Source organism: Falco naumanni, chromosome 1 (genome assembly GCF_017639655.2).
Source record: "Falco naumanni isolate bFalNau1 chromosome 1, bFalNau1.pat, whole genome shotgun sequence".
Classification (NCBI taxonomy): Eukaryota; Metazoa; Chordata; class Aves; order Falconiformes; family Falconidae; genus Falco; species Falco naumanni.
The window spans coordinates 57,684,005-57,703,034 of NC_054054.1; the positions used below are offsets into that span (position 1 = coordinate 57,684,005).

A 19,030-nucleotide genomic window follows, 5' to 3' on the forward strand; every position below is an offset into this window, starting at 1 on the left:
CTGACGTTATAAAGCATTTTCCTCTTGAAATGAAAAATCAGTTTTACATTATAATTATATATTTCCTGCCAAGTTTTACATTCCTTACATTCTAATGAGAAGGCATTGGAATTATCAGGAAGATGAAATCTTTGCTCATATTTCATAGCTGCTAAGCAGAACATGAGCTATATGCTTATTCTTTTTATTTAAAATAATTGCCATATTGTTTGGATACTAAATTAAAGATCATCTTATATAAAAATAAGTTAGCCCTCCTATTTTAGCATTAAACTATGCCTAGGTTGAAAGCAGCAATCCAGAAAAAGAGAGATCCTATAATACCCAAGAGGGCAGGGTTGCACTAGTCAGCATTCTATTCCTCAGAATGAAACCGCAAAGTGGGCTCCAGTCTTAAAGGCCATAAAACATTGCTAACTGCTGCATTTAACATACCCAAGAGCACACTGAGAGGTAAGAAGAGATGCAAAACTATAGGAAGATGCTAGAGCCCAAATTCCAGCTATGGCCAAAATCCTGATCCTGAAAACATTCTTCAAGTTGTGTCGAATCATAAACAAGCCTGAACCCCAGAAACGCATCTGCTTTCACTCACTGAGATGGCCAAGATATGCTTCTGCATGATCATAAAAGTTTTGGTGTTTAGGACAAGAGTAGGAAATTGCCAAGTATGACTCCTACAACAAACAAAGGAAGAAAAATACAAGCTATTTCCGTTTCAAGCTGTACAAGCAAAAATATTTTAAGAAATGCAATATATGCTCTAAAAAAAATATCTCCTCTGGTAGCTTCTTGATGCAGTGGGAATGATAAAGGGAAAACAGTGGTACTAAAATGCTAAATTTTTTCAGAGTTTAAAAGTGTTATCAACATAAAAATATCCCTCTCTTTTTCTAACATTTCATCTCTTCTAGCCAAATTTACATTGTTTCAATTAAAACCCCAGTGACAAATAAGAGTTACACTATTTGAAAAATCAAAAACGCCTGGTTTTGCACACTTGGATCTAATAGCAGCCCTCTTGGTCTAGTTATGCTTCCAACAGAAAAATTTATAATCCCATTAAACAGCTATTTTCCTTTTTCATGATAAGGACAGACAACATTACATGTCTTCCTCCTCCATCCCTCTTCTCATCACTTACTGAGCTGAGAGAATGAGTATTAACTACATACCTTCTTACTCCCAGGGTCCCTCTTGTGTCTCAATTGTGCTCTTTTTATTCACAAAGTACACTTACTACTCGGAACACCGTAACAGTACTGCTAAAGTCAGTTTTTAGACTTGAATTCTTAACTCCGTAAATATCTCTGTGTGAACAAGGTTGGCCCAGCGACAGCTCTAGCTTCTCTGCTGGATGCTGTGGCTGTGCACTCTGGATCCTCCTCTCTGCCATACTTTGCCAATCTTCTTATTCTGCAATCTTCTGCACTGCTGGAGAATCGATCTTAATATAGCAATGAACAAGAGAGAAGCAATCTTAATTCCTTTTGCCAAACCACGTCCAAAATTCCCTACCTAAATTCCTGTCATCATGACAAGCCCTGTCATCACAAGGGAGTCATTCCGCTCTGACTCTCTAAAGTAGTTATTCAGTACCATTAAAATTCAGCTCTTCATGAACCCAAAGTAGATAAAAAATAATTCTGTTTGATTATGTGTGTGTGTGTGTGTGTGTGTGTGTGTGAGAGAGGCGAGTTCTTATTTTGTTCTTTTGTTATTTGTAAAGTACTACGTTTTTAGGAAAATGAGTTTATTTCTATATTACAAGATTTCAAAAGTTATATGGATCATTTTTTACTTCATTCAATGTATCTTTAGAAGCCTATATGTAGTTTAACATGTGACTACTTATTTATAAAAAACATTCTTCGCTGAGGAAAAGGGGGGGGGGGGGCAGATTAGTAGAAAAATTAGTAATATTACTGATTCACAGATTTCCTTAGATCATCCATTATCATTAACATTATTTACCTTTTGGTCAGCTTTAAAAAAAAATATGGTAGCCACTAGAGAATTTATGCCCTATCCCACCCTCACCTGTTTTCCTTGCTTAAAAGTAAACTTTCATTTAGGACATAATGGCCTTACTGCTGTTTAGATTGAAAACATAAAAAGGCTATGTGAGGTTTTTGGTGTTGGTTTTGTTTTTCTTTGAAAATAAAATGATACGTCAAATATTACATGGTATTATTTGTTTCTCTTTTGGGAGGAGTGGAAAGAGGTGCACAGATGGCTATTAATTGAAAAGCAGGGGCAGGTCAGCAGATTTTATTGCAATGTCTATTACCTATATCCAGGGAGTAATGGAAAGCATGAAACAAAAAAACAGTTATAGAAGATAGGGACAGAATACTGAACTTCATACAGTAAGATGCTATTCAGTAGCAGTTAAAAATAGGAACACGCAATTAATGAGGCTTCATCTGAATGGTGCTGCACCATTGCAAAGAAGCAGTTATGGGAGAAAAAGCACATCTATACTACGAAAAAATTAGAAATACAGACAATAAACTTGAATAAATTGAGCACAGTTATTCCAGGTACAGTTTACAGTAAGTAAAACAGAACAGCCTTACAGTGCAACTGTATGCTCAAAGGACAAGTAACTTTTGAATCTACTTTATGCCTTCTGCCATAGAATCAAAAAGCCCTTAGCAAAAGCCCTGTTACTGAAATTAACGCTATTTCTTTATAAAAGCAAACCCCCAAACACTGAAACAGTAACTGATACAGGCTGAGGTTCCACAAAGCTCATTAACAGGAACAGAAATAAAGTCTTTGTGTCTCCACCATATTTCAGCATCTTTCCTCCAGCCGTTTTCACTGCCATCTTCACGTAATTGATCTATTCTAGTAGTTTCCTACTACCATATTCTATAATGGAAAATAAAGTAATGAACATTCAAGGTCTAATCTTCTGACACTGATTCAGACATGGAAGTTCCAAGTATTTACAACAGTGGAACTACCATTCTGCAAAAACAGAGGCCACCTGCATCCAAAAAAACCTGCCTTCAATTACGTGTCTCCTACCTGATCAAACTGAAGATCTTCACCTCTTTGGAGAGATCTGGACAAGAGCTTTTCCTGTAAAAAAACATAAAAAGAAACATGAATGCAATTGACCATTATCAAAGATAGATTCCTCCTTTCTCAGTTATATTAGGGAGCAAACAAATAACTTTTAACATGAATATCTGCATTAGTTTTCATCTAGAACCATTTACAAAGACATGAAGTGTACTCACAAAACAGAGATGTAAACTTAATTTTGTAGCTTAGTAGTAATAATGTTCAAGACTGATACACAGAAAATGTCAAACATCTCTCCCAAACAGCAGGGCCTACAGCAGTGTGCTCAGACATAGCTGGCAGTGAGTGCCAAGAGTAACTCAGAAGGAAAGCCATTCCCATTTGAATTAACAAGGATATTCATGTTCATAAGGCAGTTATTGTAAGCTACAAGAATGAATTTTAAAATGCTTTCACCAAGGCAGAGACAATTGTTCAATAAATTTCCAGCCTGCGCTTTCTCTGAACGGCAATGAAAAATAGCTAGAATATCTAGTCCAGAAAAAGGAGAATGTCAATAATAATTTGCTTTACATTTGAAATAACTCTGGAAAGATGCAAAGCTATAGAAAAGATGCCATATTAATAAAATTTAATTATTAGAATATTTCACTGCTACCCATACCATAAGACATACTGCTCTGTTAAAAGCAAAACTAAATTATATTCTTAACAAAATAACATAGTGAGAATTAAAGCATTAAGAAAACAAAACAGTCATGAACTGTAATAGTAAATCTTATTAGTCACTGTGGAGAGTACCAAATCACACAGTTTCAAAAGATACAACTTTTATAGTCTCTTGGTAAAAAAAAAAAAAAAAAAAAAAAAGACAGACAGACAAGACTAAGCCCCACTTACAAGCTCTGAGAGTCAATGATTTACCGTAAGCCAAGTGCCACAGTAACAGCTTTAAAGGTGAATTACGAAGTGGTAAGATACATAAATGGCTGATGAACAGTTCTTGCTACTTAAAGAAATTTTAAGCTACTTTTCACTCCATTATAAATGAATCAAAATGTTATCTTTGATGAGGAAAGCAGAAAAAGTGCTCAAGGTGAGGAGTTAATAGCTCACATTATATTGCAGTAAGCAAAGAAAAAGCTTCTATGAAGCCAGTTAAGACAAGTAGTAAGCTGGAAGAGCTGTTAACCTGCCTGGTCTGGGATGTAAAAGGCAGTGTCAGCAACACTGACAGCCAGTATTGCTCTCAACAGGTTGTGCCTCAGTTAACATAAAATAACAGCTCAGTACTTCAGTAACAGAAAACACCTATGCTGTCAGGCTGTTGACAAAAAATTAAAACCCAGTATTGCTTGGCATTTAAGACTTGCAAGGCTGTATGTTAAAATTGGGATTGCATGTACCAAGTCCAGATTCAAACTGACAGCTTATTTTCACTTGTTCTAATCGTAATCTTGAAAATACAACACAATTTCTGGCATTTGCTGCTATGAGTGCAACTGTATTTCTTGTTACAGCCTCTGAAAAGTGGAATTCCCAGGCAACCTGAACGCCCAGGCAAAAAGCATTTGCCTACTCTGAAACTGGAAATAATATAGGTACAAGTTCACAACTCATTTTCACTTTCCATAATCCAAAGAAACTCACGTAATTGCCTAAGAAAACACTATGTATGCTTCCAGTATGCCTAAATAATAATTTAAAAAAAATACTTCTATTTTTTCATCAGTGATGTATTAGCCAGTGTTCTTTCACTGGGTATTCAAAAGCAAAGGGAAAAGATTTCAGATACTGGCAAAGAAACATTGTTTTTAATTTTTACAAATTCATAGGATTTTACATGTCAAGTCAGTTCAAAATTCTGTTACAAGAAATGATGTTTCAGAGCTTTTGATATAAGCTCTATAGAGCGCTTAGAACTCTCTTTTAACTAGAATTTCTCCCCTTTTTTTACAAGGGAACATCTATTGTAGGTGAATTAATGTTATCTGTCCTATGCTTTTAGATAAACTACACAAATAATTGTAATCTTATCTATAAAGCAAAAACACGAGAAATGTTCCACCCTATATAAACATTGTATAATGCTAAATAAGCTGAAGGAAAATAACTAGAAAACTATTTCCCAAGAAGATAAAAAAGTGACTTTCATGTAAGAAGATGGTAAGAGTCTGGTTCCTTATGCCTCCTCACAAGACAATGCCCCAACAGGCCAAGTTTCCGCCATGGTACTACAAAACTATTCTACAGGTGAACAAACACTGGGTTTATTATACCCACTGCACCTGTCCAAAACCAGAAACAGCTAGAGAAAAGAATGGCAACAAATCAAAGAGAAGTTAAATACTCTGTAAGTCTTCAGATGAACAAGTTGAAATTCATGTCAATAGATAGCAAATTGTCTTTAAGATAGGTCTGGTTTTTCCCCTACATTCTATACTAATGAAAACACTTCTGTACATCAAATGTTGATACAAGTTCTAAGATTTTTAGTATCAGAAAGAATGAAGACTTTACAAGTTCAAAATCCTCCCTATTATTTTTCCTCAGCATTAAAGATTTTAACTGCTAACAGGTAAATATCACCATAGTTAATATAACACCAACCAAACAAATGTGACATAACCAAATGATACTCAAAGGGGTTTATCAAGGCCTCTGATTTATTTGTATGACTTCAAAATTTATTTTTGTTCAGTGTCGCCTTCTAACTCTGCTTTGTCACAGCCCCAGTCATCTCACATGACTTACAAAAGTCTACCCAACAGTATAAAGAAAAGGTCTAGAAACTTGCACTGAATTAATAATTTAAGATTTATTTTCCTGGCTTCCTGAAGTTCTGAGAGATGGAAATAATAGGTCTATATTTACCTTTTACAACTGAAAAGAAAAAAGAAAAAAAAAACAAAAACACACACACACAACAAAAAAACCCAAACCCTAAACTAGAAGAAACCCAGCCCACTACTGAATTAACCAAAGAGCAGTTTGCATCCATTGTGTAAAGCAGAAATGTCAACATATGGCAAGCAGCAAACATCAGGATGTAGGCAGACCTGTGTGCTGTGCAAACAACTACACCCATGGAAAAAGGTACCACCCGTTGGCCCCTCTCCAGTATTAATCGGCTAACACACCTCAGCAGGGTGGCTCAGGTGAACACAGCAAAGCTGACATACTTGTTTCTGTCCTCTAAGCTGCAAGTAAGAAACCAGAGAAGCGATGCTGCCTTGCCTCCTGTACCCTAAGTGCTGGGCAGTGCCTGCATCCTTGCCCTAGCGTCAGAGCAGCATACGAGAAACACTGTGCTGAAGAAATGCAGTGTGCTAAATATTACTACTTTCAGACAAACTTTTGAAGGCACCTAGGCAAGATTTGCAAAAGCATGCATTGCTAGTCTGAGCAATGTTTAGTTCATCTCCGTGACGGACTAAAATAGCTGGTGTTGGTAACAGCCTTAAATAGTTTTGCTAGTTAGTTTTGGCTTAAACACGAGACTGAACTATGATTTAGTAATTTAGCAGCTTACCTAGTTAACAGCTTGGTAACTTGGTGGCATCATGTCAAACACTCTGCTTAAATTCTGTATTTATATACAGCTTGACAAAATACAAGGTAACTGAGTGAGTTGAGGAAGGATGGTATTGTGCCTCATAGTCATTCTTCCTCAGCTGAGGAAGAGTATTTTAAGCTACCATAAACTGTGACTGAGCCCTTTTTCCTTTAAAACTATATACCACTACAAAAGACTTAAAAGAATTTACTTTTTAAAAAGTGTTTTAATTTAATTTGCTCACTAAAAGGACGATCTTCCTTCCTGTGGTTATGCTCGCTACTTGAATCATTTATTTTAAGCACTTGCTGATAAGTTCTTTATGCAACTTTGGGAACTCTGCAGTATTACTATTTTGCAAGCAGAGAACTCTTAATTAAATCAGCAAAAGGAAACTACTTTGTTACTTACTGAGTATCCTAAGCAAATTCATAGCCAGAAAAACCATTTAGTTACTTTCTAAATTCACAAGTCAGTTACTTCTAAATGAAACCCATACATCTAGCCAAAATGGTACTCCACCCTTATCACCCTCAGGTCCTGTCTTGATTTGAAGCTACTATTTCATTTTTTTAAATTATTTTTTAAATTAGATTTTTGCTCCCCTACTTCATCTTCAAGTTTTGCAAAGTGTCTAGCTCCTAACTTTAATTGCTCTGGCTCCAAATTCTCTCCAATAGCATCATCTAACAGCCTAGCTTCATCTAACACTTTAAAGATTTATGTAACATTGTATGTATTCGCTACATTATTGTTTGTAGCCAAGTCATCCCATGAATTCAAATCACACTAAAATGATAAAGGGCTTTCCTCTCTTCCATTAAAGCCTTTTCTCCAATCTCAAGTCGGTGCTTTTCCTGTGCCCTTTCAGCCTTTGGTCTTTCATTTTAGATGTCATACACTAGAACTGAATATTCACTATTTATATGAAATACTATGTACAAAAATAAAACCACTTCACCATTTTGGTACTTCCCTTCACTGAGACACCTAAGGATTTCCTTCTGCCTCTGTGTTACACAGGCTCAGGTTGTTTCACTTTTCCCCAGCTTTCGGCACCTCTTAAATGTCTGGGTTTCTACATAGTCCTTCCTTCCCAACAATATAAAATAAGGAATGCTGCCTATATGTGTAAATTTACATTTGATTGCATTAAAAAACATTTTGTTTAAAAGAATTCAACTTAGCAAATAAACCCAGAGAGAACTGTAAAAGACCTTCACAAATGACTACCCCAGTAATATTTATAATTTCTTATTTTATCCCAAAGAATTTCATACATACTGTATACACACAAAATAGCAATGTCAGGATCTGATTAGTAAAAGATCCTGACTAAGGCAGACTTCATGCAACCACCATAAAGGCTCACCAGACAACAGAGCTGGGAATCACTCTTCCTTGAAAAGTGTATTATTTCATTAGTTACATGGGTTTTCTAATTTTTAATTTGGCAAGATGTTTCAATTTGCTATGATTAACAGATTTTAAAACATTCATTTAACAGTCAGCAGCATGGCAGGGAGACACAGCCTGAGAATGTTGTCAGAGCATTTATTTAATCTGCTCCAGGGACAAGTTCTGCAGCACAAGTGAACTCCAGGCCTATTATATTTACCTTGCTACTAGTATTCTGGTTAGGAGATTTAACTCTGAACTAGCTGTGTGTTGTACAGGAAAAGCCCTCTTCAGCTCATCCAAATCACAGCCAACCTATGTCATTCTGGTCAAACACCACCCTCCCCGTGTGTTTGGCAGATGAACAGAAAAGGGGCCAAGGGAGCAGCATTCGCAGCAGTAGGCACGCAGGCCACCCTGAGTGGAGCAACCTGTCCTTCCAGCCACAACATCAACACCCCTAGAGCTCTCCTCGTATTTCTTAGCCACATACCCTTCACCATCTGCATGGCCCTTTTCCTACAAAGTTTCTGTGCTTTCTTATCAAAGCCTCCTGAATATATGAGTCTTTTGGATGTCTACAAGGAAAGAGACAAGTTCCATTTAAGTTGTAGGCTTGTCTGGTACACACACACACACACATACATAATGTATACCTAAGTAGGTGTATATAAAGAAATGTTTCATTTTCCTCAGCCTTTGATCTACTAATGGTTTCAGTTGAAGATGATTCCATCAGCAACACCACAAAATGTGCTTAGCCCCATTTTTGTGTTCTTTTGGACTGCTTCACAGTAATATTTTTTCCTAAAGTTTCAAAACTGGGGCTCAAGTCTTCACATGTGCACTTCTGCACACAAACACTCTGCAAGCTGTGAAGAAGCAAACTCTGGAAGCTTGCTCAGCAAGTTTCCAAGTTAAAAAAAAACCTTCCCATCCTAGAAATTTCCAAGTTAAAAGAAATCCATTTATTTCAAGATCATGTGATCTAGACTGCCAATGGAATTTTGCATTTCGCCTGATCTGTAATATATGCTGGCTACTATATTCTTCCAGGTGTTGGGTGTTAATACTTTGGAAAACAAACCAAATGCATCTTTTCTTGAAGTATATGGTCAAAGTATTGCTTCAAAAAACATCAATAGGAAACACACTTTGCAGTGGTACTGAAGGAACATTTTTTGTTGTTGCTATTTCCTTTTGTAACTTTACAGAACTTATGAATACTAAGAGTTTTAGTTTCCAGTAACCACTACGTAACAGTTTTAATGAAAGTCAATAAAACATAATCCAGGTAGCCACCCCTGTTTGCAAAAGCCTATTTATTCTTGAAGTAATCCCTTTGAAAAGTCAACAATATCTGGGGACATTTTTTTTCAGTAGCCATACATACGATAAATCAGACTATTTTAGAAAAAAAGCAGGACCATTTCAAGGGATACTATGAAAAAAAAGGACTCACCAAAGGTTCAGCCATTACAACTTCAATTTTCTTTTCAGCCTGAACAGCAAATTCAGCAAAGAGGCTTTTGATGACATACTCGCCAGGTTTGACATCTGGATCAATAGTAATGTTAGACATGATGATGCCTCTCTTTTCCCAGGTGGAAACAACACTTGGAGAAACTCTGCGTTTATTTACTCTGCTGGGTGGTGTGGAGGCTGTAGGAAAAAAAAAAAGAAAAATAAAGAGATATAAAGAAGAGCTTCTAAACACAGTAACTGTCACTTCTTTACCTTCCCATGCTCCACACGTATTCACACAGTAAATTCTGTAAACCAGAAGGAGGAAACAACTTAGCTATAACATTCAAAAATAATATATTTTTTTTAACTAGGTGGGGAATTCAACTCTAAGTTGCATAAAGGTTTACAATGTAACTCATTTTTTGTTACTGATAAACCCCAAAAACTGTCTTACGCTGTGTAAACGGTCCCTTTCTGAATACAACTGTATGACGATCATGGTAAAGATTACAGCTTTTAATAACTGGTATATTCAGTTTGAGTATGACTAAAAATCAAAAGGTTCAATGTAAAGAGTTATCTCCTTGTATTGTGAGAAGCATCTGCTTGATTCCATTTTTCTGAATCATCCATGAAATTTAAGTTTCTACTTGGTGTCCAAATATGTGCAAGACAAATACTTCTTTGGCCCCTCTTCGCACATTTGGTGAGCTTATTTTCCTAACAAGAACGCAAACCCTTTCTAAATATGTCATACTAACTATTTTTTATCTACCTTTTAGTCACAAATCTGAAAAACTTGTTCCTTATCAGAAATAATAATGAATCTATCAATATAAATAGCAATGAATATATTAGCCTCCCCCCTAAGGATTACTGCTTTCACCTCTATACTGAAATTGTCATATACTAAGTTTACACATATTTATGCATCTTTGTTATTATTTTCCTCCCTAACAACTCAAAAATATTTATTATCATAGCTGCCACTCAATCTGAACTGCAGTACTGAAAATCAAGTATCAGAACTCATGTATGAGTTTAACACACACATACCAACCACAGTAAATAACTACAATTCTTGTCCTACACACTGCAAATCAAAATAAATATTGACATCTCTACTGATGCCCTAGATCTACCCAGAAAGGTCTGATATTTCTCTAGCATATTCCACAACTGCAAATGTTACTTTTTTTATTGGTATTAGGAATTGGTATTAAGAATTGTTAACTTTTTATGGTAAGACTTTCCTAAGACAAGGAAAGGAGCCAAGTCTCAGTCTATTTTATTGTATTTCATACTGCACTTTGCTCAGGTAAGACTTTTTGCAGTTAAAGTGTGAGGAGATGCACTTGTCCAATTTTGATGAACTTGCAAAACTGTTGTCTTTTCAAGTTGTACATGTGCAATTCCTATTAGCTAAATATTATCCACAGGTTTTGCTCAAACATTTTTTCAGTGTTCAACTCATCCATGAAAATAATGATTGCCATGAAAACCAAACCTTTGGTACTTCACATCTTCTTCATAATTTCTTCTATCAGTTCAGAAAGTTACATTTTACGTAACACAGATCTCCTCGACTTCCATTGAAAGTAATGATTTATCAAACATTTTAGTGAAGTGAGAAATTCAGCAGGAGTCAGAACAGTCACAACTACCTTAGCCTCTAATCAAAAAGGAAGGTTTCCTTGCATAAGGTGATGATAGTAGTAGTGTTTTTTTCCCCTAAGTTTTTGTACAAACTCATAGTTGAAGTAGTGCATATTTTTTCCTGTACATAAATGGCAGTATGCCATCTTCAAGGCTGGAAGGACTTGCCAAGGTCGCAGAGTTGAGTTCCTGGCAACCAAGGGCAACATCAAAATGACATGCATGCACACTGCATGCCATAAAGCACTTCTGAACATCCTCTAACATTTTGACCTAGCACTTTGATCTTGGTAACAGAGGTCCTAAAAGACACAGAAAAGCATGTGCCACACAGCACAGGCAATGGGAGATCAAAGACAACGTTCTAGATCCCTGTAGTGGAAGTTCGCTAGATGGAAGTAAACAAAGGCATTAAGAAACAGAATAAAGTGCATGCTACAAAAGAAGAATGACAACCCAAACCATCTGACTTTAAAGAAGAATTTGTTCTTATCCCATATCTGATGATTAGCTTGTCCCTCAGTACAGAAGCATAAAAGTGTCAGGCGCTTTAAAAAAATTTTCTTCACAATGTCCACATTCTCCAGCATCTGCACTCTTGTCATTCTTAAGCCCCAATACTCCCAAAGGCAACCCGGGAAACAAGAGAGATGCACGTGTTCAAGAAGGAGAGCACAGAGGTTTCAGGAGGGAAGAGGCAAAAAGAAGGAATATATCCACCCTAGCCATAGCAGGTAACAGACAGGAACACCAAGTATGAGACAGACAAAACAGAAAAATGTTGCAATACACAGATTATGAAGAACTCTTCTTTCATCTCCATCTGCATGCAGACGAACAAAATAAAAAAAATCAAGTACCTAAGGACTCCTAAAAGATACCACACATTTCTAAGTAAACAGTTGTTTCTATCCCAAACGTGAGATTTCTAAGAAAGCTAAAGCTCTGTTCTACTCAACAGACAAACTGGACTCTATTATTTTAAATCATATACTGAAGGTAATAGACTGGAAAGAAATGCGAGAAGTTTAAATCTCCTTGGGAACATCATTAGTTGTGTCTGGTCAGAAGGAACTTAGCAAAGTAGCTGCTTTGGCTCCTTCTCGACTTACCTACTGGAGCATGCCACAGTCCCCACATTATCAGGACTGGGGACTTAAGGGAACATGCCACAACAGCTCTGGCCCAGTCCATGTTCCTAACAACGAGAAGCTGGTATTCAGCCAGCTCTTCTCTCTCTATAAGGAAACTAAGAAGCACTAATGTGCTCCTTAACCCAGAACTACATCTAGATTCGCTTTCACGTAGACAAGTCTTAAAGTGTTTACACAATACGCTTACACTTCTGTCTCATCTTCAAAAGACTGCCTTAAAAAGTCCCTGTCATTTAAGAATCAGGAAAAAATTGAGAGCTGATCATCTTCAAAGTACTATCTTTACTTCGTGTTAGTAAACTAATCCTGAGTAAGAGACCATCTTAGCATGTTAACTTCCAAAGCCTCAAAACAGCCTCTATTACTAAGGATGAAATTTCCAAGTTAAAAGAAATCTATTTATTTCAAGATCAGGGAAATGCTGTTTAGACTGACCTAAATCCAGGCATACTGCAGACAAATCCTCCTACCCCCCTCATGTGACAACATAGGAAATCAACTCAGAATGGGTAAACTGGACAAAAATCTAACCCCAGCAAGAAAAATTGAAGCAACTGGACTACAACCACACCAGCTCCCAGATGTGCTGCGACAATTTCAGGGCAAAGCAGAGGGCACAACCATCAAGTCAGGGAAATGTGGTACCAGGACTGCCTTACATCAGTCTGCAATGTCACAGACCCCACTCCTCGGGACGTTTCACACAGCCCCCTTCAGATGGCATAAGCTGCAGTCCTGTCAGAGGATGCAACCCCTCCCAGCCAGCCATCTTCTTCCCTGTACCGCCTCCTACTCCTGTGCAAGCGAACATAAGCGTGCAGCTCCGTAATGAACTGAGAAGTGGAAAAACAGCATACGTATTAATTTTTTTTTCCCAGGTTAATTTTGACACAATCAGTTGTCCAATTCACTCACCACATGACTGCACATACGCTTATGCCAGCAAAACACAAAAGTCAATGGAGGGACAGCACTTGCCTTTTTACTCTTCCAGCAGCAAAGCAGAGTTAAGACTATCCTGCAGTCGTACATGTTACTAACCTCTGCGTTCACATGCACAAACTCTTCAGTTGGTAATAAACCTCCCCCAAAAAACAAGGGCAAAATGTCAAACTGAAGCAATTATAAATGCTGCCGTGAGAGAATTACAATTATCTTAGTTTTGCTGAAATGCCAGTGTATTCAAAAGGCAGAATAAAAGACTAGGATTTACTTTTATCTATGAACTTGCTGAGGACTCCAATTCATGACAGCATTAATAGTCCACATTTACGACTCTTGCCTTGCATATGACAATGTTCATGGGTTTATTTGCTACGTAAAAAAAATCCACACAGGAGGGAAAAAGGGGAGGGAGCTTGACTGTGTTTAATAAGAAGATACATAGTAGTTCCTTAAAGAAGTCAAAATCTATTATCAGATTTCTTAACTAGGTCAAACAACATTGTTATCTGGTATAATTATGTTCAGTGGGATTCATTTACTCATGAACTTACGATCAGTAACACCGTAGGAAGGGTCTAAGTGTATTTTAAATAGCATGTTTAATGGAAAAAAAAAATCTCATTACAGGACAGGATTAAATAATTTCTTTCTACTATTCTTTGCCATCAAAGCATAAGCCATTCTCTGCTCTTAGCTTCCAGAAAAAAAATTAGAGTTTCAAAAATTATTTTGAAGCTTCAAAACATGGACCATTTTACAGAACTTCAGATGAAATCTGGAACAAAAAAATCATACCACTTGCAACAGTTCAAAAAAACCTCACCTACTTTCATAAATTGCTTGAAAACACTGACTGTTACTCACTTGAAACAATATCCTGCTTGTTTGCTCTGATGCAAGCTAGTGCTATGTGGGAAATCTGGGAGCAAGTGCCATAGGAAATCTGTTAAACAATATTGTTTGGTTGCTAGGGCCACACCAAATTGTTTGGATAGTTTGAAGGAACAGTAAAACAATACAAAGGATAATTAGACAGACAACATACTCCTGTGTCAAAAGGCAACACACCCAGATGAATGCTAAATGAGAAACAATGTTGTGTTTCGTGTTAACACAAATGTCCATAAAGGTTACTTATTTCTGTCACCCTGCTTCTCTCTGTATAGCCCAAATGCATCAAGTATTTGAGATGTAAGTAGTATCCTGTTTACCAACAAGATTATTCAGGATTCCAACACACAAAGCAGGTACCAAAGTGTAACGAACACATCCCAGCCTGTGACAGTCTATGAGTGCATTTTACTTCATGGCTAATATGAAACAATGATTTTTAGCTTTCATACAATTTTTTTGGTACTACTTTACACTTCGCCAAGTGTTGACACTTCACATGTGTTCTAAATAGTAGTAAGTTTTTCACGTTTTTCCTACAACTGAAATATGCTTTCAGCTGCTGCTGTTTCTCAAGAAGTTGGACTGGTCTGACTGAAGCAAAACTTCCATCAGGTATCTCCCCACTTTTGAGATACCTGAAAATACATCTAGAATTATTTTATGTTTTTTAAATAAGGTATCCAAACAGAAAATAAGGATACTCAATGCATTTTTGATAGGGCCTCCACAGTTTTCATCAAGCAGATGATATGCTTGGTTACTATTTTTAAAGTTCACTGCTAAGGCAGTAAATCATTTTACACAGCTTACATTTAATGATTAAGCTTTCTATTATTATTTTTGCAGCACATATAATATCACAGTTACTTTTAAGTTTCCTGTGATACTTGCTGCAGAATAGGGTTTGCATGTCCCACTGGCAAAACAAAACCTCCTCAAGATTGAAAATATGATCTGTGTGGTTACTTAAAGGTATTTTAATTAAGCTCCTTGTCTTCTACACTGATAAACATCTAGAACACTTCATCCTTCACAGAAATTATATTAATATACATGGAAACACATCTGTAACAATTGTTAGAGTGCTTCATAGCAACAAATCTTCAGTTATTTTCCCAAAGGAATCATTATTTTTCTCCTAATAAGGACATCAATGCTCAAAAGGAATGGCAACCTATCCAGCATCATCCCAAGAAATTCTAAGCAGAACCAAAAAGTTAAACTTCGGTTTCCTGCCTCCCAGACCAGCAGTCTGTTTTCTAGGGTGCACAACTTCTTCAAAAACTCTATCATTATTTCACAGTTCTACAGTTCCTGTAGAACATCAGGTTTCTATTCCAAAGTCTCCTTACTCCTATCAGTGGAAAAGCCTCACGATTTGAACAAGAGAAATGATGAAAACCTTTATGAAGACAACACTTGCTCTAATAACAGATGCACACTCCAAATCTTAGCCCTCAGTCTACAGACAAATATAAAGAAAAATCCATTCTTCACTTTTATCTCTTGGATTTGCTTTCAGAATAGTGATGGGAGGATGCAGTTGCTATTCATTTACCCAGCCTGGGTTGCCGAAGCATGTGACAGCACAGCAGACCAGCCAGGCCTACTACACTGTTTTTTGTCCAAACTATGTACCACTAGTGATAGTGAATGGTGTCTGTTCATAGATTGGACTTATTACTACCTTACTAGCTCTAGCTGTAACTGAACCGCAGCTGATCTCATGCACAGCCAGCACCACTGCACATATGACTCTGGCTCATTCCTTGGTTTGCCAGCATCACGCAAGTGCTGGAGTCAGCAGTCTGCAGAAATGGTGGATACTTTCGCATTATACTGCATTCATCCAGATTTCTCCATTTATTTCATGAACACTCATTTACCAACAAAATGTTACTAATTTTAAACTGTGCTAATAGATTACAGTAAAACACCCTTATTTTAACCACTTCATTATACAAAAAATGTTCTTCCCCTTTTTTCAGTGATGTGTATTATTCTCAATATAATTAATTTCTGTCAGATGCCATTTTTTGAATAATTCTTAAGACATGTTTAAAAAACAGTACCTAATAAAAATAGTATTCTTGATAGAGGTATGAAAACCTCGAAAAACCGAAAGTGAAAGGAGAGGCACGGCAACCTCCTGATACCATAGTCATATACCATTTGCAAGATAACCTAAATAATGTGGATAAAATCCACAGTTTTTGCCAGTGAAATTATTTATCAATTAAGGGCCACTGAACACACAAATTTTCACAGACTGCATAACTTAGATACTCCTTTGCTTTATGTAATATACATCTACTGATCAGTAACACAACAAATATAAACACAGTGGTTGAAACTGACATCACTCCAAATACACTAGAATATACATAAATCAAGAAAAAAATCTGCTCTTTCTCCCATATTTCTCATATCTTAGTCTGGTTACATAGTCCCTGATGAACAAACACCCTGTTGGTTTCAATACAGACTATACAACTAATTTATCCAGTGACACAAAGTATGGCATTCTCTCTCCTTTCTCTGGATTATAGTATACAGTGAATTATCTTTGGAAAAATGTTTAACAAAGATCATAGCTCCACATGTCCAATTACACTACATGAACAGGCAAAGAACCATTATCCCATTAAGAAGCCACATGCACTAAAAGCTCAGACTGCAAATTCTTATTCACCTCTCTCACTGATTTTATGTGAATTTGATGAAAGGAATTAAATAACCAGCAGTGGTAGCTCATACTTCTGTCATGCATTTATGAAATGTCACGTTAATAAAATGCATGGATTATCCACCTGTGAAGTAGAAACAGGCTTAGACCTGGCTTAGTTCAGCAGTATGGTTCAGTGCAACGTTTGCAAAGCCAAGTTAAACCTTTCAGAGAGAGGAAGTTGTATGTGTATCGGTAACTTCCCCTCCATGTCTAAATCTGAACTTACATTTCACTTCAGCAGTAGAAACATTTCCCTATCAACAATTTATTTGAAGACCTTCAGATGTGTTTATATTACATTCATCCAAGCTCTGGAGCAAAGAAACATAAATGAATGCTGCACCAATAAACAGAAGATAAGTTTATTTCAACAGGTACCTGATTAAGTATACGGCTAAAACATGAAGGATATCCTGGGAAGGAATTTCATTCATAAACTGTAGATTTCAAGACTTTCATTTGGCATAATGCTTTCTAGAAATCTAACCAGTCTCCTGCAAGTGAGAAAGTGAAAGAGAAATAAGTTTTGGTAATATTGCTTCAAACTTAAAAGTGATGGGGTTTGTTATTTTTAATTTTAAAAAAATAAAAATCAATTTTAAGTTCAGAAGAAAACTTCTCCTCCATCTTTTCCACATCTACAAACAAAGTCAAGATGCACGAAGTCAGTCCCCTGCATTTCAAACATAGACAAGTCTTTGAAAGGTCTCTCTCCTGCTTCTAAACTCCCCACCACCAAAATCTTCTAGAGACCTTCTGCTACATTCTCTGCCACGTAGCACCCTTCCCCCTTTTTCATACTCATATTCAGACACTCCTTAATAAAGTATTGTGAAGAAACTAAGAAATTCTTTTTGCCTAGCTGCTTTAATGGCTGAGCAAATTCTAACCAGCAAACATTCTAGCCCCTGTAAAGGACTTTCTATCTTGTAGTCTCTTCCCTACTTTACTTTGAGAAGTCTCAAAATAAAAAAGGTGTATTATTTCTTCCCAGAAACTCTATAATAGAAAGATAAAATAAATCAGAGAGATAAAATCAGGAAAATAATTTTTTAAATGCTTATTTTGCCTAAACTCAAGACACATGACAATAGAGAAACTGAGCTGTGAACTTCTCCAAGTAAATCCTACTGGCTTTGCCAGTTCTTAAATAAGGACTATGCTAGTCATTCCTCTTACCTTTATGCATAGGTGAGATGGAGGAACCCCACAAAACCTATCTGAAACTCTCTCATCTGTGAAAAGCAGCACCATTACTCAATTGCAAAATACCAGTTTAAGTGTTTATCCCTAAGCAAAGCTTTCTTTTGGGCTGAAAAAAAAATAAGAAAAGAATCCCAACAACCCTTAACAACTGTTAGCAAAGTAACGTTACCCTCATACTCTATATAGAGAACCTGCTCCTCTGGAAATTTGTGACTGAACAGGAAGAACAACAGCCATGTGTATCACGTACAGTCCCATATATCAGATGGGCAGGTATTTTGTATCTACAGAAGGTAGAAAACACAAATACTTTTATTAAGAAATTTAATGGTTGAAAAAGAGGTCAGATCTGACATTCAGGGCAGTGTCAGGACATCCAGGGCAGCCAGTCAGAAACAGGCTATCAGTCATTCTGGGCTCTTCCTGTTCACTGAGAATGCTGGACTTGAGAGCAGCAAAGGCTGCTACAAGCTACAGTCTCAAACGTATTTGCTGAAGCTCGCCTGATGAATCCTACGTCATTCTAACTTAGTATGGGATGGCAGGGCAGAATGTCCCATCGATGGTGCAAGCAACTACCTTTACAGACAAGAAGTTTAAAATTAAATAAATAAAAACCCCACTAAGATGTATGTAGGACCTATTTTATGTATTTACATTTAAAAAACAAAAATCCACCTTAACAACCTAACAGCTAGGACACAGATGGGGCATACCAGCTGAAATCGCTACAAGCACATGCAAAAAGTACAACTCATTATGTGAATTGCTTTATAGAGCCTTCTATGGCAGATGATGAGTGTAGATTATTATCAGACAAGAAAAAAAAAAGGGGGGAAACAAAAAAATAGTTTTGATAGCACAAGATGCCAAAAGACCAAACTATACACATTGGAAAACAATGTACTAAAGCATAAAAATTAGAAGGAGAAGAGGAAATCTGTTTGAACACAATTGTCTCAAGTCCTGCCCAGTCACTCTTGATTATGG

The 19,030-nt window shown here is 36.7% G+C and overlaps 1 protein-coding gene across 13 annotated transcripts in view; it reads right to left on the bottom strand.

The window, feature by feature from the left end:
• The window catches only part of FRYL (FRY like transcription coactivator), a 172,307-nt gene that overhangs the window by 94,231 nt on the left and 59,046 nt on the right, over window positions 1-19,030 (bottom strand). For all 13 annotated transcript variants that reach the window (XM_040595315.1, XM_040595281.1, XM_040595273.1 and 10 more), the window contains 2 exons: window positions 9,453-9,652; window positions 3,037-3,090 (listed from right to left, as the gene is read on the bottom strand). In XM_040595315.1, coding sequence (XP_040451249.1) covers window positions 3,037-3,090; window positions 9,453-9,572 — 174 coding nt within the window. In that variant the 5' untranslated portion in view covers window positions 9,573-9,652. The remainder of the gene's footprint in view (window positions 1-3,036; window positions 3,091-9,452; window positions 9,653-19,030) is intronic.